The sequence below is a fragment of the Myotis lucifugus genome, unplaced genomic scaffold (assembly GCF_000147115.1).
Source record: "Myotis lucifugus unplaced genomic scaffold, Myoluc2.0 scaffold_15, whole genome shotgun sequence".
Lineage (NCBI taxonomy): Eukaryota > Metazoa > Chordata > Mammalia > Chiroptera > Vespertilionidae > Myotis > Myotis lucifugus.
Window position 1 is genome coordinate 12831952 of NW_005871063.1, and position 27595 is coordinate 12859546.

A 27595-nucleotide genomic window follows, 5' to 3' on the forward strand; every position below is an offset into this window, starting at 1 on the left:
TTCCACTTATTTTGATCTACTTTAATTTCGTTCCAAAATGATTTACAATTTCAGTATACAAGGGTTGCAGTGCCTACAGATGTTATTCTTTTTTGATATAGGTCATATGTTATTGACCTTTTTACTTAGTTTGATTGTATTTACTGATCAATAATTTTCTAACTGTGACTCACACAGGAAACTATTTTGATGACTAAGAAAATAGTTAATTTAAATATTCCAATTTTTATTGTGAAAAGATTTTGCCTCTTTAAGAAAGAAATTGTATGTTCTTTTGCCCCTTGATTTAAAAATTATATAAAATAGTTCAACATTGCTATTAAGAGTACTAACATAATCTAAATATATCAATGATTCTTTAAAAGAATTCCTACTTGTTTCATGCAATTGATCTTCAAACTTTACTGACTATACCTTAAAGATGTCTCTTAAATTTATCCCTTTCTATTCTATTGTGTTTGCTAGCCATAACTATTCAATGATTATCTTCTTTCTGTTTTTGTTATTGCCTTTACTGTGTAACTCTTTAATTGTTTCCCCATCCTCCAATCTTTAATATCTTTAACTCAGAAGTCTTTCTTATAACCCCTACAGACAGAATTACTTTTTTCTATTTCTGTAATTTCTCAATGTATTTAAGACGCTTAGCACAATAATTTTCATAGAGAAACTCTCAAAAATTGGCATCTATTAAATACATTGTTCTTTATGTCTTCAAATCATTAGTAAAACTTTTATCATATTCTATGTTTTCTCACCAAATCTTCCCTCCAATTCCCACCCTGCTTAATTTGTAAATCTTTTTATAACAACTAGTTATTCCTCCTCATCTTTCTAGTTATAGGGGCTTCATAGTTTAGAAAAAAGAAAACTGAGTTAAGTTGTAAGAGTATAACCTAAAAAAATTGCCTGTTATTATAACTTTATCTGTCTTGTTTTCTCTCTGTCAAATTATGAATAGCATCAATTTGTTGATAAATAAATGAGACATTCCAGTTTTCTCAACTTTGAGGTGTTTGGTTTTTTTACTTGCCTATTCCTCTCAAGCTTCCAAATATATATGTATTTTGATAGAAGAATTGTATTTCTGGATTTATTTTACAATTTGGTTTTATCAGTTCTATGTGCATAATGAGGGGAAGCTGGCATATAATAGTCTAAGCTAAGTGAAAAATAAGCCCTCAGTTCTAATGTACAAAAACAGAGTCTAAGATGCCAATTTTTTAAAATAATTTTTCACTCTGAATAATAATTAGGTGCACTACAATATTTATATCCCTTCCAATTATTTTGTACCAAATGCTTATGATGTTCCTTGGGTCTTTATTTCTATTTCTAATTCTTTTGCTTAAGATCCTACCTTTTTATTAATATTTTACTCATGGGATATTAAAATACAATTCATAGTATTCACAACTTAAGTTCTATACCCCCTTTTTCCTGCAAGACATAGCAAGTGCCATTCTCTATGAAGAAAGTTATTTTTAAGCTCCTTTTTGGGCTCCAATGTTCCCTATACTTCCCCTTTTGAACTGTAAAATCTATGGACATAAGGACCATGTCTTCGTTTCTGTGTATCTCAAATGCCTAGGCCAACATGCAATGAATGTATGTTGTAAAGTATCCCATGGTTTGTTTATCATATAATTTAAAATTCAGAATCCAAATATTTTTCAAAGGGAGAATTTCTGAAAGTAGTTTTTTTTTCCTTAGCATCTTAACACCCAAATTCTGCTTGTTCACAAGATGACTTAATCAGCACCATATCAGAGACAGCTTGCTGTGTTTATCATTGTTAGTTGGGCCAGCATATGTCCCAAACAGTTGGAATGAGAAAAACAGTATTGACTTGAAGCCAAACGAGAGTGGGGTGTGGGAGAGGGTTCTTTAGCTATTGAACGGGACCAAATGCTTGGACAGCACAGGCTACTTCTGTAGTTAAAAAAAGGGTGTGTGTGTATTTTTTAGTAACGCCCCCACCACCACCACCACCAAAAGAAAGGTTCAGCTCCATCCCCCCCCACCACCATCACCACCAAAAGGAAGGTTCAGCTGATAAATAAATACACCAATATAATAAAAATAAATTGCCGATGTGGCTTTAATTTTCCTTTGTAAGCCTTTGTAAGTAGTATTATCTTGTTATGTTAACCAATAAAGGGAATTCTAAGATATTTAAATTAGGGGTAAACAAATTTTTTTTTCCAGTTTTACTTTTCAACTTTAGTTGATTTTCTTGTTTCTAATTTCAGGCAATTTTCTGTTACTTTATTAAGCAATGTGAGTTTCTTTGAATATCCATCACATTTCATGGGATCAGAATATTTCTGATTTTTCTCAAATTGGGTATTGTATTGCTCTGCAGTAGCACTTTGTGAGGCAAATGTTTATTCTTATTTTCCTAAGTACTGAATTACAGAATATAGATATTTTTGTTTGTTACATCCTACTGAGAAACAGCTCTTGTACAAAAAGATTTATTTTCATTGAAGTAGAAAATGGAAAGGGCTGCTTTGCTGTTTGTAATGGAAGGTTTGAGGCGAAGTTTCCAAACAACACAATCGGAATAGAACAATTTTGACTATAATTGAGTTTTATATCTCAGGCAAAGCCTGATCTGGGGTAATTTTTAATTAGATAAAGTTTTTCCAAAGGAGTCCCTGGTTTCCATTCTCTCATTTTCTCCTACGTGGCTGGAGTCCTTCTCTTCCCTCCTACAACCTCTTGCTTTCTTTGCGGTCAGAACCTGCTCTGCTGGTTACTGACTTACCCATAGAGGTGAGTGAAGGCCAACGGTAATGGCTTCTCTCATGAGATAGACTTTCTGATTGGAACTAATATGTCACAATTGTGGGGTAAGGAGAGAATAGCCTTGGTACAGAAAGAGCCTCAGGAATCATTGCTTCAGCTTGTTTGTTTTATACGTGAGGAACCCAAGGCCCACAGGAGTAGAGTGATCAAGAATACAGCTGCAGCCTAAGCGGTTTGGCTCAGTGGATAAAGCGTCGGCCTGTGGACTGAAAGGTCCCAGGTTCAATTCCGGTCAAGGGCATGTACCTTGGTTGCGGGCACATCCCCAGTAGGAGTTGTGTAGGAGGCAGCTGATCGATGTTTCTCTCTCATTGATGTTTCTAACTATCCCTCCCTCTCCCTTTCTCTCTGTAAAAAGTCAACAAAATATATATTTTTAAAAGAGAATACAGCCACAGACACAGTTTTCTATCTGCCATGCTCTGCTTCGATCCTATAGCAAGATATTGGGCATTAGCCACCGACTGAAAGAAGATAGATTAATAGATTAATTTATTCACTTATTTATTCTCTAAAACAACTGTCCCATGATAAAGAGAATCAAGTAAGACAAAGACTTGGTTTTGACAATAAGATGTTATAAACTGATGAACAAAAATAGATACAGAGGCAGAGCAACATCGAACAGACTGTCAAACTACAGCGGGAAGGTCGGGGAGGGTTAGGGGGTTGGGTAAGAGATCAACCGAAGGACTTGTATGCATGCATATAAGCATAACCAATGGACACAAGACACTGGGGGGTATGGGAGGCTAGGGGAAGGTCAAGGGGAGAAAAAAAAAAGAGACATATATAATACTCTTTGTAATATTTTAAGCAATAAAACAATTTTAAAAAAAGATGTTACTGATGAGTTTGGTAAAAGCATTTTCAGTGCATCGTGGAAGGTGGAAACAAGGTTTGAACCTGGGACCTGGAGATGAGAGTGGACAGGAGGGATGCACTATGTATTCCCTCAGGCCCTGAGGCTTGGTGATCAGGTCAGGGGTGTCAGGCCCGGCTTCCTCTTTACGGAAGATGAGTTTTTCTCAGGAGGTACCTTAGTCATTTATGCAAATGGACATCTGCTGTGCCAGCCCCACCTGCTCTTCAGACATGCCCAGAAATTTCTGGCCCTTGGCTTTGACTAAATCCTGCATCCTGCCAAATTTACCTTGAGAGGAATAAACCCAACAGGACGGCCTGCATAAATCTAACAGGGACATGCCTAACAGGGCAGGCAGAATTTCCGTACTGACTTAAAAAATCACAGGGAGTCTCGTCTCCTCTTTCCCCCACCCCCGACAACCCAGGCAGGGAGAAGAAACCTGAATAAGTCCTGTACAAGTGCATTTCTCAGAGGATAAAGCACAATTGCATCTATTTTTTTTTGTTCTTTCTTATTTCTTTTGTTTAATATATTTCCTTTTTCTGAGGTTTGTGAATTCCAAACCATTAATTTAAAACATTTTTTAAAAATAGAACTTAAATTTTTATATAACAAATGAGTTCTCAAGCTGCTGAATGTCTTCTACTGGTCTGATGTAAGTTATAATATGAATTCTGTGGAAAATAAAATTGATACCGTTGGATTCAGAATGGCTTTGCTAAGCTCTATGATTAGCCGTGTATTTCCTATGATCTTGGGTTACATTAATTTAAAATTACATTAATATCTGGAAGAACATTTGGGTAACTATTTTTTCCCATTAGTTTTTTTTTCTTCCTTACAATGCCTAAATACTAGGGCTATTTTGTTTGAGGCACCAAATTTCTTCAGTGGTTTGGCTGCAGATCTATCACTAGGGTATAATAGCCAACCTTGTAGTAGTATTATTGTAGCTTTGAGGTACATGTGATGTTTCTTTAAAACCTCAGGTTTTAAAATATTCAATATGAACTAAACCAACCCACACATTGTTAACAAAAATTTTAATGTCACATAAATACAATATCCTGTAATTTCCAAACATTCCTTTATTAAGCTCATTCAAATGTTGATTTCCATAAGATATACTAGCCTTTTGAGTATACATATTATTTTTATGTATTACTTATGTTGTTTATATATAAATATACTTACATTTAATATATATGGAATTGTAAACAATTACTTTACAGATGGGAGCAGCTTGTTTATTTTCTTTAAAGAGTTTTAATTGAGCAAATATTTATTCTAGATATAGCTTCATGCAGAGTATTTTATCTCTGCCTCATGGAAAAGAGATAAATTAGAAGGACAACACACCAGAATCTTCTAGTATGGAATATGATATAGTGACTTCCATTTAGCATCATTCAAAATTAATGTTTATCATGATTTTAAATTAAGTCAACTAAAAAAGTAACACTTAAAAATAATGTACCTGTGCCCTTGGAAAATTATTGTTAGCCTGTCCAGTACTCCTTATCCTCACCTGTAAATTAGGAATGATGATATGGTTTTTGTATCAAATGAAAAAAATCCATGAAAAAAAGTGGTTAGCTACTACTCAGCACATATCGCTTATTTAAAAATGTCATAGTTCTTACTTATATTTTTGTCTTCCAGCTTACTGCTTAATGCAAAGAACTAGCAACAGTCTAAAATTAACATATCAATCCAATGAAAAACAGAGCTTTGTTTATATGACCTTTTCTTGTCAACATAATTTGTTTCATAATTATGTTTTATTTTGGTTGCAATAAACCGTGGTAATTTTTAACCTTCTACATGAAACCAGTGGGGTAGAAATTAGAGAAGTGGCTTGGAAATTTGATAATCACGGGGAAGTAGCATATATATATATATATATTTAAAAGGCTAATATGCTGTCTGTCCGGCTGGTAGCTATGATGCACACTGACCACCAGGGGGCAGACGTTCAACGCAGGAGCTGCAGTGACTTGGCAGCAGTGGTTCTCGGGTGATGCACCCCGTAACCAGAGAGGAGGGAGCCCGATTCCTTGCTGGGCTGTGGGATTCCACCTTCAGCTGTGGGTTATGTTGTTGCTGGGGCACTGTCGGCCCCGAATCTGGTTTACTGCACACTTGTATTTGTGTTCCACACCCTGTGTGACAGCAACTTTGCAGGTGCCCTCTTGCACTCTGGGACCCCTTGGGGGATGTCAAAGAGCTGGTTTCGGGCAGATCCCCACAGGCCAGGCTGAGGGACCCCACCTGCCAGAGGGACCCTGCTCACTCCACAGCGCCACCCCGGGGGCGACCAGCCAGGGAGGGACCATGGAAGTTGGCTCCAGGGCGTGTCTGGCCTGTCTCTCCCAGTCCCGCCCCACTGGCCGGTGTTCTTATTAACTTCCTTTCAATGTGCATGAATCCATGCACTGCGTCACTAGTATGAGAATAAAATTGGTCATAGTTTTCCCTACAGCAGGGTTTGGCAGACTTTTTCTGTCAGGGGCTGATAGTGAATATTTAAGCTTTGCAGGTCATACTACCTGCCTCTATCACACTCAGCTCTGCCTTTGTAGTGCAAAAGCAGCGTTGGACAATACTGTGTTCTAATAAAACTTTATGAACACTGACATTTGAATTTCATATAATTTTTACATCATGAAACGTTTTTTTTTATTTTTTTAATATTTTTTAAATTGATTTCAGAGAAGAAAGGAGATGGAGAGAGAGATAGAAATATCAATGATGAGAGAGAATCACTGATTGGCTGCCTACTGCATGCCCTACACTGGGGATTGAGCCAGCAACCCAAGCATGTGCCCTGACCAGGAATGAAACCTAGACCTCCTGGTTCATAGTTGACACTCAACCTCTGAGCCACATTTGTTCAGCTACTTTTATTTTTTTTAACCTTTTAGTAATGTGTAAAGCAAAGCCCTGGCCAGGTAGCTGATCTCTCTCTCTCTCTCTCTCTCTCTCTCTTTCTCTCTCTCTCTTTCTCTCTCCTTCTCCTCTCCCTCTCTCTATGAATAAACAAGTACAATGACAAAATGATCTCTCTCTCTCTCTCTCTCTCTCTCTCTCTCTCTCTCTCCTTCTCCCTCTCTCCTGGATTTGGCCTGTGAGCTATACTTTGCTGACCTCTGCTCTGCAGAGTTCAGTTCCCATTTAATACTTTAAATAACTTCTCATACTTTTGTTTGCACAAATGGTACCACTTCAAATTATAGAGTGATCATCTCAAAGCTATGCTTAAAATATTGAAAAGCATTCTGTAATGCTGACAGTTCTCTGAATACAGGCTATTTCTATAAACAGATACTATGAGTTCTACCAGAAATAGACATTTTAATGACAGTCTAATTAAAGAGTAGCCAAAGAGAAAAATTATTACATTTTCTTATGCCAAATTATGAATATCTTTAATTAATGCACAGATATAGACACATCCATTCCTATTTATTTATATATCTTTAAAAATTAGATTTTTCTGACAACTTCATTTTCTTCTTTGAGGTAAACCCTCCCACTTACCTAATAAACTGAGCCTTAATGGCTAGTGATCATCTCTCATAATGAACAGGGAATTACAAACCCAAAATAGAAAGCTCTGAAATAAGAAAAGAATAAACCACCCAAGTCTATCCTGTCAAATCCTTTTTCATATTGTCAGAAAACAGCTGCTGCTTCTATCTTGTTACTATTTCCTTTCTTCAATTAAAAAGTAAACTAAAAATGTATGAACAATACATTCAAAGTCCATTAACACTGTGTACAATTAATTGTGATTGGGGCTCTCTACCTCTGATTCAATCTAGTGGGATTTAGTTAATCAAGTACTAACAATGACTTCATTATTAGGCAGTCTTTACCTGTGAGTTAAGAGATTCAGATTGGATAGTAAGATGAATCTAAAGAATTGTGTAGACACTACTAGAGCTAATAGGAAAGGGTAAAATATCAAATTTTCAATTCCTAGAGTTGTTTCTAAAAAGAGCATAGAAACACACATGTTAAGAAAGACTCTTTAAATTCACCTGAAAATACAAAACTGTCTCAAAATATGCAGAAATGTGTTCCATTACACATCTCTCTTTGGAATATGTTGGCAGTTACAAGTAAGCTTCTCTTTACCTCTAAAAATAAAAAATGTGTGATGTTATCTTAACAAACATCTTCAGTCTTAATTATATCGAGGAATATCCCAACATGAACTGCATAGATGTTAAATTGGATGCTTATTATATCAATCTCAAGAAAAATAAGAATGCAGTGGCTAAGATCATGGACTCTATGGCTGAATGACCTGTGTTCTGATTCCTGTTGGACCACTTAGTAGCTTAATGACCTTGACCAAATTCCTCAGTGCCTCCAATATCCTCATCTGTGCATGAGGATCATAAATGTGTCTACCCCATAGGTTACCAGAGAGTACAACCTTCTAACGTAAGGAAGAATAAATGAATCAACATCCTATCTAATAAAGGGGGGATATGCTAATTGACCCTCACACCGTTGTAAAGATGGCGGCACCCACAGCCAATAAGGAGAGAATATGCTAATTGACTGCCCCACCCTCAAGGATGGCAGCACCCATGGCCAATAAGGAGGGAATATGCTAATTGACTGCCCCACCCTCAGATATGGTGGCACCCACAGCCAATAAGGAGAGAATACGCTAATTGACTGCCCTGCCCTCAAAGATGGTGGTGCCCTCAGCCAATAAGGAGGGAATATGCTAATTGACTGCCCCGCCCTAAAAGATGGCAGCACCCACAGCCACAAGATGGCCAGCAGGGGAGGGCAGTTGTGGATGATTAGGCCAGCAGGGGAGGGCAGTTAGAGGTGACCAGGACAGCAGGGGAGAGCAGTTGGGGGCGACCAGTCCTGCAGGGGAGGGCAGTTAGGGGTGACCAGGCTGGCAGGGGAGGGCAGTTGGGGGGGACCAGGCTAGCAGGGGAGGGCAGTTAGTGGTGACCGAGCCGGCAGGGGAGGACAGTTGGGGGCAACCGGGCCAACAGGGGAGGGCAGTTGGGGGCAACTGGACCGGTAGGGGAGGGCAGTTAGGGGTGACCGGACCGGCAGGGGAGCAGTTAGGCATCGATCAGGCTGGCAAGGGAGTGGTAAGGGGGTGGTGACCAGGACTCGAGCGGTGGAGAGCCAGCAGTCCCAAATTGTGAGAGGGATGTCTGACTGCCGGTTTAGGCCCGAATCCCCACAGGAGGGAATATGCTAAATTGACTGCCCCGCCCCTCAAAGATGGCAGTGCCCGCAGGCAATAAGGAGGGAATATGCTAATTTCTTGCCCCCCCCCTCAAAGATGGCAGTGCCCCCCAGCCAATAGGAGGGTATATGCTAATTTGATATCAACTGGGATCAGGGCCTAAATATTCACAGGGGTTTGGGCGCTAAACTGGGCCGTCGGTTTACACCCAGGGGTCCAAAAAAGGAGAAGGGTTCCGGGCTGGGCTGAGGGACACCCTCCCCTCCCCCCCAGTGCATGAATTTCATGCACCGGGCCTTTAGTTTATTGTATAAAGCTTCAGAACAGTGTTTAGCTCATAATAAGTGAAGTATTGGTGTTGGCTCCATAATTTAAATGAAAAGTACTGTCCAGACGAACTGATATTATGGTATTAGTATTTGGTTTTATTGTTGTTTTTTACTCAGGTTTAGAAAGCCAAATTTAGAATTCCCATAGGGAAGTCACGTTTCATTTGAATGCTCAAGCTCTGAAAACTCGGCATAATTCCAGGCTTGCATAATTATTGTAAAACTCACATATCCAAAGCTCTTCCTGACAAAGGATAAGTGGGTATTTCTACTTCTGAGCAAAAGTGGTGCCACCATGTGGCAGTAATATAAACAGAGGTGCCAATGCATTTGTCTGGCTCTGTTTAAAATTATGCAACGTTAGAGGAATTTTTATTTTTTAACATTTACCCTCCCCCCCCCAATTGTATGTATGAAGAGAAACTTTATTAATGTTTTCCAATTCAAAAATTCCAAAGCTCCATAATTCCATGAAACAGTAATGCATTGTTCTTTGAAACAATAGTAATGTAATTTGCCTCTAATTTGAATTTGGCAACTAAAGCTGCATTGCAGTTAGAACAATGATTTTCAAACTGAATTCCATGGCGTCTGGATTCCCAGGGAAAGGAGCCAGCGAGCAAGTGAGTGGGTGGGTGGGACATCAGTTCCCCTTTCACAGTTTCACTGGCGATGGTTTTCTAAGTAGGGACTATTCATAAGATTTGATTTGAAGAAAGTGTCTAGCTGTTTCAAGAAATGTTTTTGCTTTTTAAAAAGCCAATGCAATCCTATATTAGGAAGTTGTAGTGGGGCTTTAAGACTTTTTGTTTTGTAGTAAAGATTTCGTCCCAACTTAGGAAACAACTGATATCTGGAAAAGAAAAAAATGTGCATTGTTTGAGGTCCTATTCCCATTCTGCAGGACTGAAGGGTCAAGGGCAGCAAAGGAAAAGACCTGGTTTGAATGAAAGAGAAGGACAGGGAAGCTCAGTGCATGGCGTGTCTGCCCTTTTCTCTGCCTACTTTCCTGAACCTTTCAAGTCATGCCATTGTCTTGAACATGTTAAGCAGTGAAGCTTTCAGAAGTATTGGAATACTTTTTTAGTGGCTAAAGGTAATTTGTTCTTGCTGGCAGGACACAAGAGCCAATAATTGCTCTTCTTTTTTTTCAATCGAAACAGCACAGTTATATACTTCCACAAACACTGCTTCCTGATAGAAGACTGGTAACATATTCTTTGAAAAAAAGTTCATTTGCTGAATAAGCAAATGTGATTTGTTTAGAAAGTGTTGTTAGAAGGGGTATCTGCTGAGGAGGTCATTTATTCAACTGATATTCATTAAACTTATTTATTAAGTTTATATTACGTGTCAGATGATGGACAAAATTCTGGGGATAGAAAGTAATCCCCTGCCTGAATATTCAGTTTTCATAATGAAAAAGAGAGAGAGAGAGAGAGAGAGAGAGAGAGAGAGAGAGAAGGGAGTTTTGTTAGACATTTGCAAATAGTAGTAATCTAGAATTTGTCTGTAACCTAGGAGAACTATAAATTGTAGAAAAAACACAGTTTGTCTCACCTTCATTGTCATTCTTAGAGGAGTAATTTTGCTCTAAATCCTAGTTCAGGAGTGTTATATGTGGCCAAATAAATAACTTTTTTAAAATTAATACCCATATTTACTATTTTAAAACACTAAAGTTTTACATCTACTAAAACTTCACTTACAGGTATCATTGTATCAGATTACATCTTCATCTCCAATTACAAAATAATATGGATTAGGTTTTAGGCTCCTATTACCTTGAAGTCACATAAATTGGCTTGATTTTGTTTCCATGCTGCAAGAAGCTCAATGAAGCCTTTACCTGATTCTCAAATAGTAAGAAACTAGCAAACACTGCAATACTTTAGACCTAAGTGGGTATTACAAATGAGTTGGCAGTTCATGTTTGTGTTATGGTTTGTTATGACTGCTTAATTCAAAAGCATATTTGCAGAGAGGGAATTTGAATTAAGTAAATCAAAATAGTAAGGCTTTGATTAAAAAGTTAGCTTGCTCTAACTTAAATGTTGATATTTCAAGGCCTACTGATATTTTAGTCATTTGTGGTTATTTTTGTTTCCTGTTCAGACCCCTGGGAAATAAGAGAATAGTAAATCAAAGCCCAGATTGCTTCTTGCATTTATTTTCTTTTCGCTTATGCCCTGTATTAGTGCACTTTAAAGAAACTGAAGACATGTATAACTTGAACAGAATCACTTTGAGGGGGAATTGTATTTCTGGACTAATCAATTTAAATAATTCTTGTTATAAAAATTATACTTTTCCTGTCTGAGAACTTACAAATTCTTTTTATTTTATGGTGATGCAATCATAAATATTAATAGTGGAAAGTCCGCTAAGAATAGTTGTATTACTAAAGTGAAATTTTGGCAGCATTGTCATCAAACTGAGGTTGTATTACTTGTTTTTCCATTTCCCATTTTGTGTGCTAGGCACATTTAAATATATTAATTTAGTTTTTCAGAAAAGAAATGTACCTTCCAAGACTGAAAGGATATTACACATTTCAGTGAAGAACCTTCAATAAAAAGTGCTTCAGTGTTTAAAAAAAAACAATTACTAGTTATTTTTGATAAAATATTAAAGAATTTTGATTAAATAACTTTATGAGAATATATTCTTTTTTATTTACATTTAGTAATTATTCCTTCATTTTCAAGTTGGAGATTTTAAAAAATTGCTAGCTTGAAGCATATGAGTTCTGGTCTAATTTTCTTTCTTATTTACTTATTATTGATTTTAAGGAAAGAGAGAGAAACATTTATTTGTTGTTCCACTTACTTATGCATTCATTGTTGATTCTTGTATGTGCCCTGCCCAGGGATTGAACCCTCAACCTTGGGTGATGCTGTATCCTGAGCTGTCTGGCCAGGGCCATCTAATTTTCTAACAATCTAGCATGGGGTAAAGCATTCTACTGAGGCATTCTATTGACTGTCATTTATTCATGTATTCCTTCATTCCAGGTGTATATTGTGGCATTACTGTTTTTATGCTGTACTAGGTATGGAAACTATAGTCATGGAACTTAAAGTAATGGTGAAAGGAGGCAGTTAAACAAATGTTAGGGAAAATAATTGCAAAATGTAAGAGGAAAATGCAATAGGACTCAGAAAGACATCCCACATCAAGTCATTTTTAGCTAAGATGTGAAAGATAAGTAAGAAACAGTCTAGAAAAAAATGGGGTGAGGTATTTTAGGATGAGAGAAAATGTATGAGGAATCTCTGAGACGTGGGAGAGCATGGTGTGTTTAAGGAGCTGAAAGATCAGTGTGACTCAAGTGAAGGGACAGTAGATGGTGTTGAGGCCAGAAAAATAAACAGGAAGCCCAGTGTAGGGACAGGCCAGCATGTTCACTCTGGGGGGCCCACTGATGGGTTTTAGCCAGGGAAGTGACTGAGGACTGACTGCTTTAGCAAAACAGGCAGTGGTGATAGACAGATCTTGGTGAATTAAAACAATATTTGAATAAGAGTAGTAGTAAAAGAATATATATTTGAATAAGAATAAGAGTAGAAGATATCATTTCTGTGGAGTGGATAAGGATAATAAAAGGGAGAGAGGGGAGTCATATCCCTTCCATGTTCTCCTCTGGCTGCAGTAATTGAGACTCGAGGCTCCAGAGAAAGGGCAGCATGAGACGCTGAATGGAGAGCACCAGGAGTAGTGACACATATGGGTCACAAATTTGGAATAGATGTGGAGGCAGGACATAGAATTGTCACAATAGAGGAAGTAAATGCAGTCCTGGGAATGGAAGAGATCACCCTGGAGAGTCCTGAGAGAAAATAGAAGCAGCCCAAGTGGGATTCTGGAGCACCAACCTCCCTGCCCTGAATGCATCATGTTTTCTGCACAGGGTCATGGGTTGATCTTCCGCATCAGAGTTTGAGTTTCTTGAAATTGGTTCCTTCCTCCTTCACTGAAAACTGTTTTTGCATGTAATAGGGCTTTATAAATATTTGCTGAATAAAGGAGTGAATTAAAAGATAGGCCAACCTGATGATATTATAAAAACAATGACTTAAATATCGTTTTAGATACATGCAGTGCTAAACAGTCTTGATCCATTCTTTAGAAGGTATAATAGTTAAGAGTTATGAGGCAAAGGACGAGAGGCACTAGATGCAAACGGGCACCAGGCCCACCCTGTCCTCAGTTAGATTTATGATATAACCAACACCATCTAAAGAATAAATATATAAATAAAATTATAAAACTGTGTTTCTTTGGATCCAAGTCAGTGTTAAGAAAGGGGTGGAGGGGGTAGCAGGGTTTCAGAAAAGGAAATATCAAGGTGGTTTCAATGAATTTAAATCAACTTCATGGAGTTGAAGGAAAAAACAGACTTAAGTTGTTTATTTCCCAAAGCCCATGGCTTCTACCTGACAAACTCTCCCCAGTGATCAACATAACCAATGATGAGGAAGTAATAATGAAACTGGAGTGAGGAGAACTACACATCCCCTGTGACTGGACCCGAGCAAACTAAGATTCTTCGGAATGGGTTGACATCCCACATTGAAAGTGGGATGGTTAGGCCTCAGACTATAATGTGCTTCTTAGGGATCGTCTTCCACCCACCTCCCTAGACCTCTCCAGTTTCTGCTCAAGAAGGCTCACAGTGAAGACTATACTGATGTTGACTGACCAGTGATCAGTACACTTGCGTAGATGCATCCAAAGAGTTTCATACACAGACAGTACACAGATAACTTCATAATTGGTGGTGTCACTTTGTTATTCCTTATTGATTCTGGTTTGGCTGGAAAGTACAGAAACACAAGACAGGGCAGTGTGTACCATATACAGAAGATGACAACCTCTCTGCACTACCTGACAAGCTAGCATCAGGGCATTCGTACTGAGCTGAGTTTCAGAGATCATTAGGATACATGCTGACATATTCTAGTAGAACTAGCCTGCCCTGGCAAAGGCTGGCAAAAAGAAACAAATAGAAAAAGGTTAGTGGAAGATGTCTATACGTGCTGAAGTTTTACATGAAATCCTGCCAAATATGTCATGTAGCCTAATTGTTGTTATAGGCTACACTTTGAGGAAGCCCTGATTACATGTATCTGAGGCAGTTCGTCCATATTCTTTAATATATATATATATATATATATATATATATATATATATATATATAATTTTTTTATTGATTTCAGAGAGGAAGGAAGAGGGAGAGAGAGAGAGATAGAAACATCAATGATGAGAGATAATCATTGATCGGCTGCCTCCTGCACACCCCCTACTAGGGATTGAGCCTGCAACCCAGGCATGTGCCCTTAACCAGAATCGAACCTGCGACCCTTCAGTCCACAGGCCGACACTCTATCCACTGAGCCACGCCAGCTAGGGCACATCCACATTCTTATCGGAACCCTGAAATACCGATATGACTACATAGTTGATTGGACAATGTTAAAGCAGAAAACAGCACAGCAGGCAGCCTTTTCTGGTGGGCAGTCAGCAGGCCCCAATGGTCACAGAGGAAGCAGAAGGGATGATCAGAGCAACATTTGTTTCTCCCCAGATCCAGAATGTGTAGTGCATATGCCCTCATGCCAGTGGCTGTGGACAACCATTTCCTTGGTATAAAGAACTTAATTTCCATACAATCTGGCTCTGAGCAGTGCTGGTGATGCCATGCCCCAAGTTGTAGCTGCTCTAACTATGCATAACTGAGATAGTAAAAGATGATTCCAGTTTTTATGCATTTTTTTCAAGTTTCAATTTTTAACTAAGTTGACACATACAAATTGGTGGTGAGATTGTGCCTATGGCATTTTTTTGTGTGTGAAAACCTGTATTTTTTCCCCTCTGCTGCTTTGAGATCTCATTTCAGAGGAGCAACATGAACAGTTTTCAGTCACAGTTGGGATAGTTGTAAGTGGTCAAAATGGTGCATTCTTAGAATTTTTCCATCCATGGGGTTTGACAGTTGTTCATTCAAAACATTATTAAAATGGAAGGCTTCCTGTTTGCAAGTCAGCTGATAAAGTAGCAACCAAAGATTCCTGCTTTGGAACACAGGAAAATTCTTCCTACTTACCTGTGCTATAAATACCAGCATCGAAAGTGAAGGAGTAAGACACACTGCAATGCTACTAGATGACCCTCAGTACTCTGAATTACCTCTTTAACAGCTGTGGTATTTAAAAGAAAAGCATTTGTCACAGAAATTTAATTATAGCTGCACAGGTATGCATGTTGCTTAAATAAATGTAATTATTATAAACATCTGTATGGTCTGAGATTTTTATTTTGAAATGGAAGCCTTTTGTTTCCCTGATTATTAAGAACTAAAAACTTTTCAAGAAGATTGCATGAGTTGATAAGTGCTAAGCCAAAAACTATCAAAGAACAATCTAAAGGACACTGAAGAAGGAATGAACAGGACTTTGTAAAGTAGTATTTAAAACTATTAATATCTAATATGGAAATGTTCTGAATGGAGATTTGGATTTAGGATAATTACATATACTATAACATGTTGGCATGTATTTGAAATGTCGGACAAACTGGGTAAGTACAAATGAAGTTACGAGGTCTTGCGATCTGTTAAGAAAACATGATTCATTTCTAAGTAATGCTAACACTAATATTTGTTGTCATCAACTTCTTTCTAATTTATGTATCACTGGCCACCTGTTCAAAGTAATTTGTAAGGAATTTGCATGTTCCTAGACAAAAAATGTGTGAACAGGGATGATTCCATTTCTTCACTGTTAAAATCGGTTGTTAATTTTTCCTTGTAAGTTGATTATTTCTAATTATGATAATACAGCAGCTGCGGACAGTGCCCTTTCTTTCACATTCCGGGATATGAAAGGGACTGTAATGTGTTAAAACTCGGTCCTGGTATTGTGTTACTATTATTGCTCCTGGGGAGGCCTATTAGCCTGTCACAGAAGACATAAGAAAAATCCATCATTCCTTTTGGAATACGATGAGTCTTTGTCACCCACAGTGCAATTAATGTTAAAAATAGAAAGAATGGCTATGATATGATTATGATTAGCCAGAGATGAGCTATTGTCCAAGTAGCAGGCACTAATCCAGCAGGCCAAAGATGACCTATACAGCACCATCAGTTTGCTGATTGCCATTTCTCTCCGAGTTTGATGAAATATTCATGCCTTCGCTCTCCTCTCTGCAAGCACTATTGATTTCTTGTATAAACGCTGCTATATTTAGTCTAGACAAATGGAATGTGGATTGCTGCTGAATAAATTGGATGAAAGACTGGGATCTTGCCTGCCGCTTTCTCTCAGTCTTGGGCAATTATTTATAATCAAGAGCAGTTTTTGTAAGTTGAGGGTGATTTTTCACAATTTAGTGATTAGTCTCTGAACAAAGGCAAGCAGTTAGACACAATCATTTCTGTTGGGATAGCAGGTTAAGAAGTCAAATTACCCTTTGAGGTCTACAATAGCTGTTATAGAGAGTTCTGGGGCATTTTTCCCTTATCTTTTTTGTTGGGGGGGAGGATTTTTTTAGGGGTTCGATGTTTACAGTTCATAGGTAATAAGAATCCCAGAAAGAAGAGATTGCAGAGTTTCTTGAAATTTTTCATTTGCTGTATAGGGTTAAATTCTGATTTTTGTTTATTGGCATTTTCATGGGAAAACTGGAGGCTGCAGTTTGGCCTTTTTAATGTAAAAATGAAATATATCATTAACAGCCTTTGCTTTTGGTTGGAATTATGCCAGCTCTATAAATTAATGTTCCAAATCTCACGTTACTCCAGGGCCTTGAAGGAAAGTTCTACATTGGACTCTGCAACTAGAGATCTTACGGGCCGTCATCTTCATTTAGTTTGAAACTTGGCTCAATTTTAATAGCTTTCCTTTCCCAGAGATCATGATTTAAAAGACAATGTCTACCAAACCATGGTATATTAATAAGTTGTTTACCATTTTCATTAAAGTGGTGTTACCATCCACAAAGACTTCTGATCAATACATTGGGGGGAAAATAACCAGTGTTTGCAACCCGAGACTGACACCGTCCCCGCTCCCACCCCCACTCACAGGTGCACACACAGTCCTGTGAACACACACAATTCAAAAGATACGCAAGGACGTGAATGTTTCATTCGATTTGCAGCTTAACTGCTGTAGACGGGATTTCTATTAGGCTTTCCTGACTCTCTGAAATTAGCTCTTAAGTTGCATGAAGTATTAACTTTGTGGTCCCCAACCTGGAATCAGGAAACCTAAGTTACCTCCAGTAGTGGTCAGAGCATTAGATGCCATTTTGGAAAAACATAGAAAAGTAGAATGGGGAAAAGTATTCATATTTTCACCCCTACTACAACGATCTTCTGCACTGTATTTCACCAGTCTTTGCTGTTAAAGTTCAGAGAGTCATATAATTAAAACCCCAGTAGATGTGATATGCTCTGTGAGGGCTGGGATTTTTGTCTTTTTTGTTTTACTAGTAAACCCCAACATCTGCAATCATGCCTGGCAACTTAAAGTTCTCATAAATGTATATTGACTAAATTAAATTGTATTTATGTAGTTTAAAGAGATATCATAGGGTTTACTTCACCTTTATTACTGTTTTTTTTTCATTTAATGCTGTAAAAACATTTTTCATGTTCCCATAAACATTTTTAATGATTGCATGTTTTTACACCTAATGGACATGACACATTTTCCTTGGACATTTCCTTGTAGTTGGTGATTTCGATGAAAACAATAGCACTTCAGTAAACAGCATCGAACTGTTTCTTCCTGTTAGTATTATCTTCTTAAGATAGATTTCTAGAGTTGGCAAACCTGAATCAAATGGCAGAAATATTTAATGCCTCTTAATATATATTAACAAGTTGTTTTTCAGAAGTTTTAAACCAATTGGCAGTGTCTTTTGTGGTTTATAGTTGTCTACTTTGTCGTATGCTTACAATGGGACAGAACACACACATATACATCAACCATATATCTAATATTTAATAATTAGAAAATGATGCCTTATTTTGACCTAAAAGTTGCCTTGCTTTTCTAGTGAAGGTGAAATTTTTGAGTTGCTTATCTATTTTCTTTTTTCATTTCCTAGAGGTTTTAGTGTTTTTATTTTCTAATATGTAACATATACAATTTTATTTTCATACTTGCTCCTAATACTTTTGTTGTGTGACTACACAGTGTTGATGGTTTATTGTACTATACAGGAAATTACCATATTTCTGTAAATAAAGAAACCAAAAGTATTTATTGAGGGATGTGTAATGTTGTCTTTTAGTGAATTATTCAATTTAATCCTTTTAACAACTCTGTGTTGTTACTCTTTGCTGTAATTATCTGCATTGTACATATGAGGAAACTGAGGCCTAGAGAACTTAAATAGCATGCTCATGGCCACAGTTAGAAGGATGGGAACAGGAATTTAGATTTTAGATCAGAGGTTGAAAATAAGCGGCCTGCATGTCAAAGTTTACTTATAGAAGCTTTTTTGTTTTCTTGTTCCCATAGTGTTAAAATATTTTAAGTTATTTTTATTTATTTATTTATTTTAAATATATTTTTTTATTGATTTCAGAGAGGAAGGGAGAGGGAGAGAAAGAGACAGAAACATCAATGATGAGAGAGATTCATTAATCGGCTGCCTTCTGCATGCTCCCTACTAAGGATCGAGTCCGCAACCCGGGCATGTGTCCTTGATTGGAATCAAACCTGGGACCCTTCAGTCCCCAGGCCAATGCTCTATCCACTGAGCCAAACCAGCTAGGGATAAGTTATTTTTAATTGACTTCTCTCTACTCTGGATATGTATTTTCTGTCTTTCTTTTTTTTCCACCAGTAATTACTTGGGTCTCAGTAGTGGCTGACCACTTTAGCAAAGACATGCGTTCAGTTGGCCTACATTCTCCCTCCAAAATCCCTATTATCTTTATCTAAATCTGTTTTATTCAACTACATACTTTTCTTGATTCCTGTGGCCAAAGGTCATATGCAAAATATTTAACAACCAGTTTGGCATATACACTGACTAATCAGGATGGATGCCAGCCATGAACAGCTGGCATATCTGCATATCTACCCTGTCTGTGAGCTCTTGTGCTTATCCCACTCCTGGAAAGTTATCTCTTAGAAGTCATGCTAAGAATTTTATACACATTATCTAACTTAATTTTTATAAATTTAAATAGCTATAGTTATTTTCAGATTATTCAATCTTTCTTCATCCTGTTACTTGATTGAATATTTGTTCTAAGCATCCTAAAAATTTTTTATGCCTTGTTTAGTTTAGGAATAAGGTGATTGCTATACAGATCATTACCATTTAAAAACCAGCACAGAGCCCAGCCAGTGTGTCTCAGTGGTTGAGCATCGACCTATGAACCGGGAGGTCACGGTTCAAATCCCGGTCAGGGCACATGCCCAGATTGTGGGCTTGATCCCCAAGTGGGGTGTGAAAGAGGCAGCGGATCAATAATTCTCTCTCATCATTGATGTTTCTCTCTCTCTCTCTCTCTTTCTCTCTCTCTCTCTCTCTCTCTCTCTCTTTCCCCATCTCCCTTCCTCTCTGAAACCAATAAAAATATATTTTAAAAAATAAATAAAAACCAGCACAGAGAAGCTGGGCAGCCTCATATCTTTATGGCTGGTCTTGGCTTCCTTGCCAAGGTTGATCAACTAATCTGCTCACCATTTCCCACATTTCAGCTTGCAGATTTGTGTTTTCCTTTGATGGATCCAATAGCCCAACATTATGTAAAAAGCTTTAACTTAGAATGTATCTTCCAACTCTTGTTACAAACAAATATGTTTGCAAGCACTCAGCCTTAGTTGTGTTAGAAGTTCTCTATTAAAACATGACTTCCTTTCCTCAGCAGAGACGCATTTTTGGTCCTAAACTAACTTGACCTTTGTAAGTGATCCAGTAGAATACGTCTTATGAACGACTTTGATGCCTTTAAATAATTGGAATCATCTCTTTGAAAAGGGTAAATGCGGACGATTCAAGGCGGAGTACCCATTGCTGGGGGGCAATTAGCATATGGTACATTTTATCAAAATTGATATACAAAAGACCTGTTATCATCATTGAAAAAAAACGACTAGATCTGTTGGTGTAAAATTTGTTGCATGCGTATAGTGCAGTGATGGCGAACCTATGACATGCGTGTCAGAGGTGACACCCGAACTCATTTTTTTGGTTGATTTTTCTTTGTTAAAGGGCATTTAAATATATAAAATAAATATCAAAAATATAAGTCTTTGTTTTACTATGGTTGCAAATATCAAAAAAATTTCTATATGTGACACGGCACCAGAGTTAAGTTAGGGTTTTTCAAAATGCTGACACGCCAAGCTCAAAAGGTTCGCCATCCCTGATATAGTGTCTTCCTTTTTGTCTGTGTTCACATGGATTTGGACAAGGACACATCTCTTATCATCCTTTCCTTCCCCCCCACCCCCGTTTCTCCAGTGGATGTAAAGTCGGAGGTTCCTGTGGGCCTGGAGCCCATCTCCCCTTTGGACCTACGGACGGACCTCAGGATGATGATGCCCGTGGTGGACCCTGTCGTCCGGGAGAAGCAGCTGCAGCAGGAGCTACTCCTCATCCAGCAACAGCAGCAGATCCAGAAGCAGCTCCTGATTGCCGAGTTTCAGAAGCAGCACGAGAACTTGACACGGCAGCACCAGGCGCAGCTTCAGGAGCACATCAAGGTAGCAAATGTGTCCCTGCCTCTGACCTTTGCACTCAGGGGGCCCTGGGCAGAAGAAGGAGGATCTAAGGGGACGGTTCCCTGTTGTTTACACATGCAAGTATGGCTTGGAGGAAAGGGTGGTTGCACTGGGGGAAACCTTGGTAAGTGCTAGGAAGGCTGACTACACACCTGCTTTGCTTCTTGAAGGGGCCTCTGTCACTCTTTATCCTTTAGTTTACAGCGTCAATAGGAGGGCAGAGTAGCCTCCCAACCTTTTAAAACATTCTCTTTCGCATGATTTTGTTCATTTGCCCCATCTGTTCTCCACCAATAAGAATCATTAGCCTCAGAAGGCTCATTTAAATATCTATAAAGAATCTGCTTATATTATTGATCAGAAAGGATAACTCAGTCACTTATTTTCCCCCTCCTGTTTCTTATGAAAAAGACCTCATACTGGATACATTAGAAACAATCACATAAAAAGCTTGAGAGAATTATATGAAGAAACTGATACAGATATTTTCAGTATTTTTATGTGAGTCTAATGGACTACAGATTATAATTTATTGAAAGAATGTCAGCAGTTGTAGACAATTTCAGACTCAAGTTGTTTAAATTCTTCTAAGAGGAGAAATAGGTCCATGTCCCAGAATTTTTTATGATGGGTTATTTTCTTGTCAGGTCATTTTAAATGTCGATGTACCTATTTCTTCCCTTTTATCTTCAGAAGTAAGTATTACTTTAGCTTTGTTTATAAAATGTTTTTCAACTTTTTGACAAAGACATCTTAAAAAACTTATTTTCGTCTGATTGAATAGATGTCTAGTTTGAATGTATTATGACAAAACTCTACAGCAGCAAATATTTATAATAAAATATTTATGTTATGTTCAATTCCTTCAAAATGACTTAAATATGTTATTTTATTAATATGATAAATTATATTATAGATGCCTGATCTATTACTCACATATCAAATAACAACACATTTATATGGAGTTAATATAGATAACTACATTAATATTATACCATTTTACATTAATATTACAGTGTCTGGGAAGGTAAAAATGATCTCTTCTTTCCAATGTCCCTTATTTTATAGGATATTTCCTTAGACTGAAAGGTCTATTTTATTTTCCAAAATAACATTCTTCAACACCTAATATAAACCATAATAAAATTTTTCTTTTATCAGTGAACTTTACTAAATGAACTCTTGCAATTTATTGATCTACAGGATACCTTAAGAATAAGACTGAGCCATGTGGAATCAGTCATACATGGCTATATTTTGTAATAATAGGACCTTCATTTAGTTTATAGACTTATTTTTGAATGATTCTGAAGCATTATTTTTTGACCTTTGAAACAATAATAGGAAAATTGATGTTTAGATCTTCTTCTTCATTTGAGGCAAGTTCAGATGGCAATGATGATGAGTGAAATTTATGTTTTCACCATAGTTTAAGGTTTAGGTAACTGTGTGGTTCATTCTGCTCTAGTAGGTGAGTCATGTTGCCGTAAGTACAGGGCAATACTGATAAGTCCCCACCTACTTCATTTACTTCTTTTCATTCACGTGTGATGTATTTTTAAATTGTAAACATGAATATAACATTTTAAATGAATTTATTGTTTCAGTTTACTGAAAAATTAATGGTAAAAAGTAGGTAATTAATTGTTACTTTGGCCCAAGCAAAGTAACATGGTAGGTTTACTGACACCTGGAAAATATTAGAAAGAGGAGGCTCTTGAGAGAAAAAGTGACCCTGAGGTTGCTAAAGGGAAATTTAACTTTAAAAATGATTTTCCAAGACAATAAGTTTTTTTCTCAGAAACTGAAGACAGACATAAGATTTTAGGAAGTTTAACAAGTTTTTTGCTTTTCAAAATTGTTATTGTTTTCCATTTATTTATGGGTAAAGCTAAAAGTTGATGATTTTAGCATTCATTTTGATTTTATTTTAATGAGGAAGACAATTCATGAGGCTTAATTTACGTTAGCCCTTTGAATCCTTGGCTTCTATTATAAACATCTGCTGAGTTAGATGCTATTATCCCATTTCCCCACCCAGTAAACTGAGGCAGAGATAAATACTCTAACCTGCCCAGGGCCACACAGACAGTGGCTGGTGGTTCCAGTATTTGTAGTCCTACCTTGTTTGTCTCCGAAGCTATCCCAATCGTTTCTGTCCCCTGGACCAAAACATCTGAAAATGGAGGGGTGACATTTTATTTCTATTTTTTTTCCAGCCCCCTTCCTATAGTCTTCAATAATAAATGGTGGCTATGGAAATTAAATTTAGAGCCTTTCTAGATTCCTAAGATAGATTAAATTTAAATTTCATTGGGGTTTGGGTGAAGAACGGAATCCATTTAACCAATCCTAATATCTGTACAGAATTAACATTCAAGGCAGACTTTAAGCAAAGTTCTGAATTTTTCTGTTACAATGGAATATCTAAAAACATCCAATAAAGGACTGGTGTAACAAAGCCAAAATGACAAAGATTTAATATAAAGAGTACCCAGAAATGCTTCTAACCCTATCTTTCTGGTAGGGATGACGCTATCATAGTTAACACATTGCCTAACGCTGATACCATTCCACAGTGCTATTTATTTTTATTCTGTTACTTTGCATCATACATTTCATACCTTTGGGTCACAACCTAATATAAACAGCATATTGACTAAATTCATTGGAATTGAGAGTTAAAAATAGGAATAATAATTAAAAGTAGTATGGTTCAAACTTAACAAACTAAATTTCATGTATGTTTTGGGCATGATGTGTGAGGGCAATTATTTCTCTGTCTTACATATGAGGAACCAAGGCTCTCTGTAGTTTAGTAACTTGCCTAGATCGCAGATCTGGTAATGTCAGAATCTAAGTAGAATTCACAGTCTTTACTTATTCCTCAGTGGGCATGTTTCCTATTATTCATAGATATCAAATTCTCACTCTGAGTGCAAGCTGGCATCTTACAACAGTTATTAAGAATGCTTCCTATTCATGTTATTCATTGTTTGGAAATGAAATCAAGCGATGCAGACAAGAAAACTACAGTGCATCAAAGTGCAGTTTAATGGAAGTGATCTTAATCAGTCTCTCTCATCTGAAGGATTTTGTGTGTTCGGTCTTCTTCTGTTTTGAGAAAAGAGCCTACTATGGATAATAGATTGCATTAATCTATAGAGAATCTTCTCTGTGAGGCTTTGAAATTCTTAACCCTTATTCTATTTCAGGTATACTTCCCCCAAATTAACTTGTTTCTCATCATTCTATTCAGTTAATACTCATTCTATTTCTTGGGATAGGAATTGAAGATTTCAGTTGTTTATTTGTAATGGGGGAGAAGTGGTAAAGTAGACTCTGGACAGTTCTTGCCTTTGCCTGGTTTATATATTTCAGATGACAAAGAAAAGCTACTCAGGGAACTAAAGATCTGGGTGAATTTGGTAATGATTTTTGACAGGTCATGAAGCTCCCTAAAAACGACCCTATTGATGATGTTAAGACCATCTGTGGCATTCTGTGCTTGCCTTTAGACTGTAATAATTTATAAAAAGAAAAATGGGTAAACATGTCAACTAAATCCAAGCAAGTTCTAAAAGCTCACAGCATTTCGATTTGGGTCAGTGATGACAATGAAGCTTAAAGAAAGTGCACACTCTCATGTCTTTCTCTTCTCGTAAGTTGCAACAGGAACTTCTAGCCATAAAACAGCAACAAGAACTCCTAGAAAAGGAGCAGAAACTGGAGCAGCAGAGGCAAGAACAGGAAGTAGAGAGGCATCGCAGAGAACAGCAGCTTCCTCCTCTCAGAGGCAAAGAGAGAGGACGAGAAAGTAAGAGGCACCAGGGTAAAAGATGACCCTCTTCCCTCCCCTTTAGCCCGTCCTCCTGCAGAAAGAAGCCTGAGAAAGAGTGGAATTGAATTTGTCAAGATTGCCTGCATTAAACTATAAGAATAAATTAGAGACTCAAATGTAAAGCTTTGACCTCGCCTATCAGCTCTCCGCATTCAGTCTGCGAAGCATCTCAGGGAGTAAACAAGGCATTGTTCAGCCAAGATACTAATGTCTACTTTTTTGAATTTCAAAAATCATGTTACAGTAAAGCAATCCAGCTCTGCCATACTGTTTAATCATAACCTTTCTCTGGCTCATGTAATAATGGCTCTGTGAGTCCAGTCTGGCCTCTATTTAGTTTTTGAGTAGTGAGGCCTTGGGAAGATTTAAGGCAGAACATTTGTAAAAATAAAAAGCTATCCACAAGAGGGAGACAGATCCAAATAATTCCCTTGCAATGAGGTCAGTTCAAAATCAGGGTGTCGCAAGGTTGAAAACTGGATGGGTTGAACCGGAATTGTCAGCAGGATTGATTTGTTTAATGCTCAAAAGAGGCTTTTTAAAAAAGTTGGTTTTTCAAAACAGTGATTCAAAAAGATCATTTGATGTGTTTAGTCACTTATAGGGTTCCCCGAGATTCTTGATTTTTAAAAGGCAGTGTTTTGTTTCCCAGCAGGATTTTGTTAAAGCTTAGAAAAAAGTTAGTATTAATTCTGGGACTCCCCTCTCTGCAAAAGCAATTAAGGAAATCATGGAAGGTCTTTTGAAAATTGGCAGTTCAATCAGGAGTTACAGAAGCTTCCTATGCCATTTTCTAACGCCCGTTTAGACTCTGGTTTCTTCTTGTCATAGGAAAACTTCATATGCTGTGACCAGTGGGGTTACTTCTTAATTTTTGCTAAATACGTTAGAAGCATGAAAGGATACAGCTCTAAGCCAGCATCTGTTTCTGTCCGCCTGTGTTTCAGGGGCAGTGGCAAGTACAGAAGTAAAGCAGAAGCTTCAAGAATTCCTGTTGAGTAAATCAGCAACAAAAGACACTCCAACTAATGGAAAAAATCATTCCGTGAGCCGCCATCCCAAGCTCTGGTACACGTATGTGCAGTGTTCAGCTGTTTTCATTACCCAGGGATAAAGAACACAGGTTGTGTACTTAGCCCACCAGATCTGGGGCTTGCCGGTTCTCAGCCATGTGGTGCTGGGTCCAGTTCTTGAATTCTCTACCATCCAGTTTCCCTCTCTGTGAATGAAGGATAATAACAGAAGCAGCCCTCTCAGCCTGCTGGGGGCGTCCTATGAAATAATGTGGTAAAGTGTGTAAACAGAGGGCAGGGCTTACCAAACCTGAGCGGGTATCATCTTGAGGGCCAGGAAGGATATATGTTCTTCCCTCGATGAGTAACTGACAAGCGTGGGATGGGGCCTAGAAATGAATTCATACTTTGCATTTTTCTAGTCTCATACGGCGCATCTGATATCTTTACAGTAATTTCTGAACATTTGACAGGTTGAGATTTCATTTTACTTGGCTTGCTATAAGATGGAGAGCTGAGCTATGTTTAAAAGTCCAGACTCTTTTTATTTTTTTAATTTAAAACATAAAAGGGGAAGGGAAAGAAAGTGAAGGATGGTAACTAACTAAATCGAAGTCTTCAGTGACTAGTTTACCCCTGGGCACATCACCCGATTTCTCCCCTCCCTGTGAAATGAGAGTAGACTGGCTTCTGACACACAGCGGGCCATGGAGGACATTGTGGTATTGCAGTTTCTATGGACATCTTTTCCCAAGTCCAGTAAAGAGAGACTGTATAGTACACAATTCTTTCTGCAAAACATACAGCAGGAGGTGTTTTTCAAAATCAGGAGAAAACTTACAGGCAAAGCATATTTGGCTAATAAACTAATAGATAAAAGTTTAATTTCTCTCATTTTATAAATGTTTGCTTCATGACCATAGGATTTTACAATTACATATTTTTAATCTCTCACATCATGATAAGGAGTAAATATCTGATTACTCTGTTATAATGAAATTGTAAGCATCCCAGGAGTTCTATTGAAAGGGCTGTTGTACTTATATAAGTATCTTCCCTTCTCTGCATCCCAAGAAAGGTAACTGAGGCAGATGCTGTATAAATATAGTGATAATCATAATTTCTGTCATGTATGTCAGTTCCCTTGAGAAACCAATCCAGAAAGACAACTTTCAAATGTTTAATCAACATCACAATCTTTAAAAAGAAATGCAGTTTTATTACCTAAAACTAGAGGCCTGGTGCACGAATTTGTGCATGGGTGGGGTCCCTAGGCCTGGCCAGCGATCAGGGCCGATCCAGGCCATCTTGCCCAGTCCTGATAGGAGCTGGGCCGATTGGGGCCTGCCAGCAGGGGGGAGAGACAGAAGGAGGGACTGCGGGAGGTTGGCTGGCTGGGGGAGGGACCGGGAGAGGTTGGCCAGCCACAGGAGGTTGGCTGTGGGAGTACACTGACCACCAGGGGGCAGCTCCTGCATTGAGCATCTGACCCCTGGTGGTCAGTGTGTGTCATAGCGACCATCAACTGGTCATTCCAGTCATTCAGTCGTAACAGTTGCTTAGGCTTTTGTATATATAGATTACAAACATAATTTATAAGTAATTCATATTCTTTCTTACTTAAAGCCTAGTTTAAGAAGAGAGACTTTTTTTAATCCTTAGCCAAAGATATGTTTATTGATTTTGGAGAGGGGAAGGAGGAGAGAAAGAGATACAAAGTGAGAAAAAAATATCTCAGTTACCTCCTGTT

General features: G+C 37.8%; 1 protein-coding gene across 10 annotated transcripts in view; it reads left to right on the forward strand.

The window, feature by feature from the left end:
• Positions 1 to 27595, forward strand: part of HDAC9 (histone deacetylase 9) — a 156865-nt gene that overhangs the window by 67869 nt on the left and 61401 nt on the right. For 4 of the 10 annotated variants that reach the window (XM_014452479.2, XM_006085055.3, XM_023750775.1 and 1 more), the window contains exons 3-5: positions 20732 to 20973; positions 24658 to 24808; positions 25780 to 25906. In XM_014452479.2, the coding sequence (XP_014307965.1) occupies positions 20732 to 20973; positions 24658 to 24808; positions 25780 to 25906 (520 nt within the window). The remainder of the gene's footprint in view (positions 1 to 20731; positions 20974 to 24657; positions 24809 to 25779; positions 25907 to 27595) is intronic. The other 6 variants (XM_023750781.1, XM_023750778.1, XM_023750776.1 and 3 more) reach the window with 3 other exon arrangements.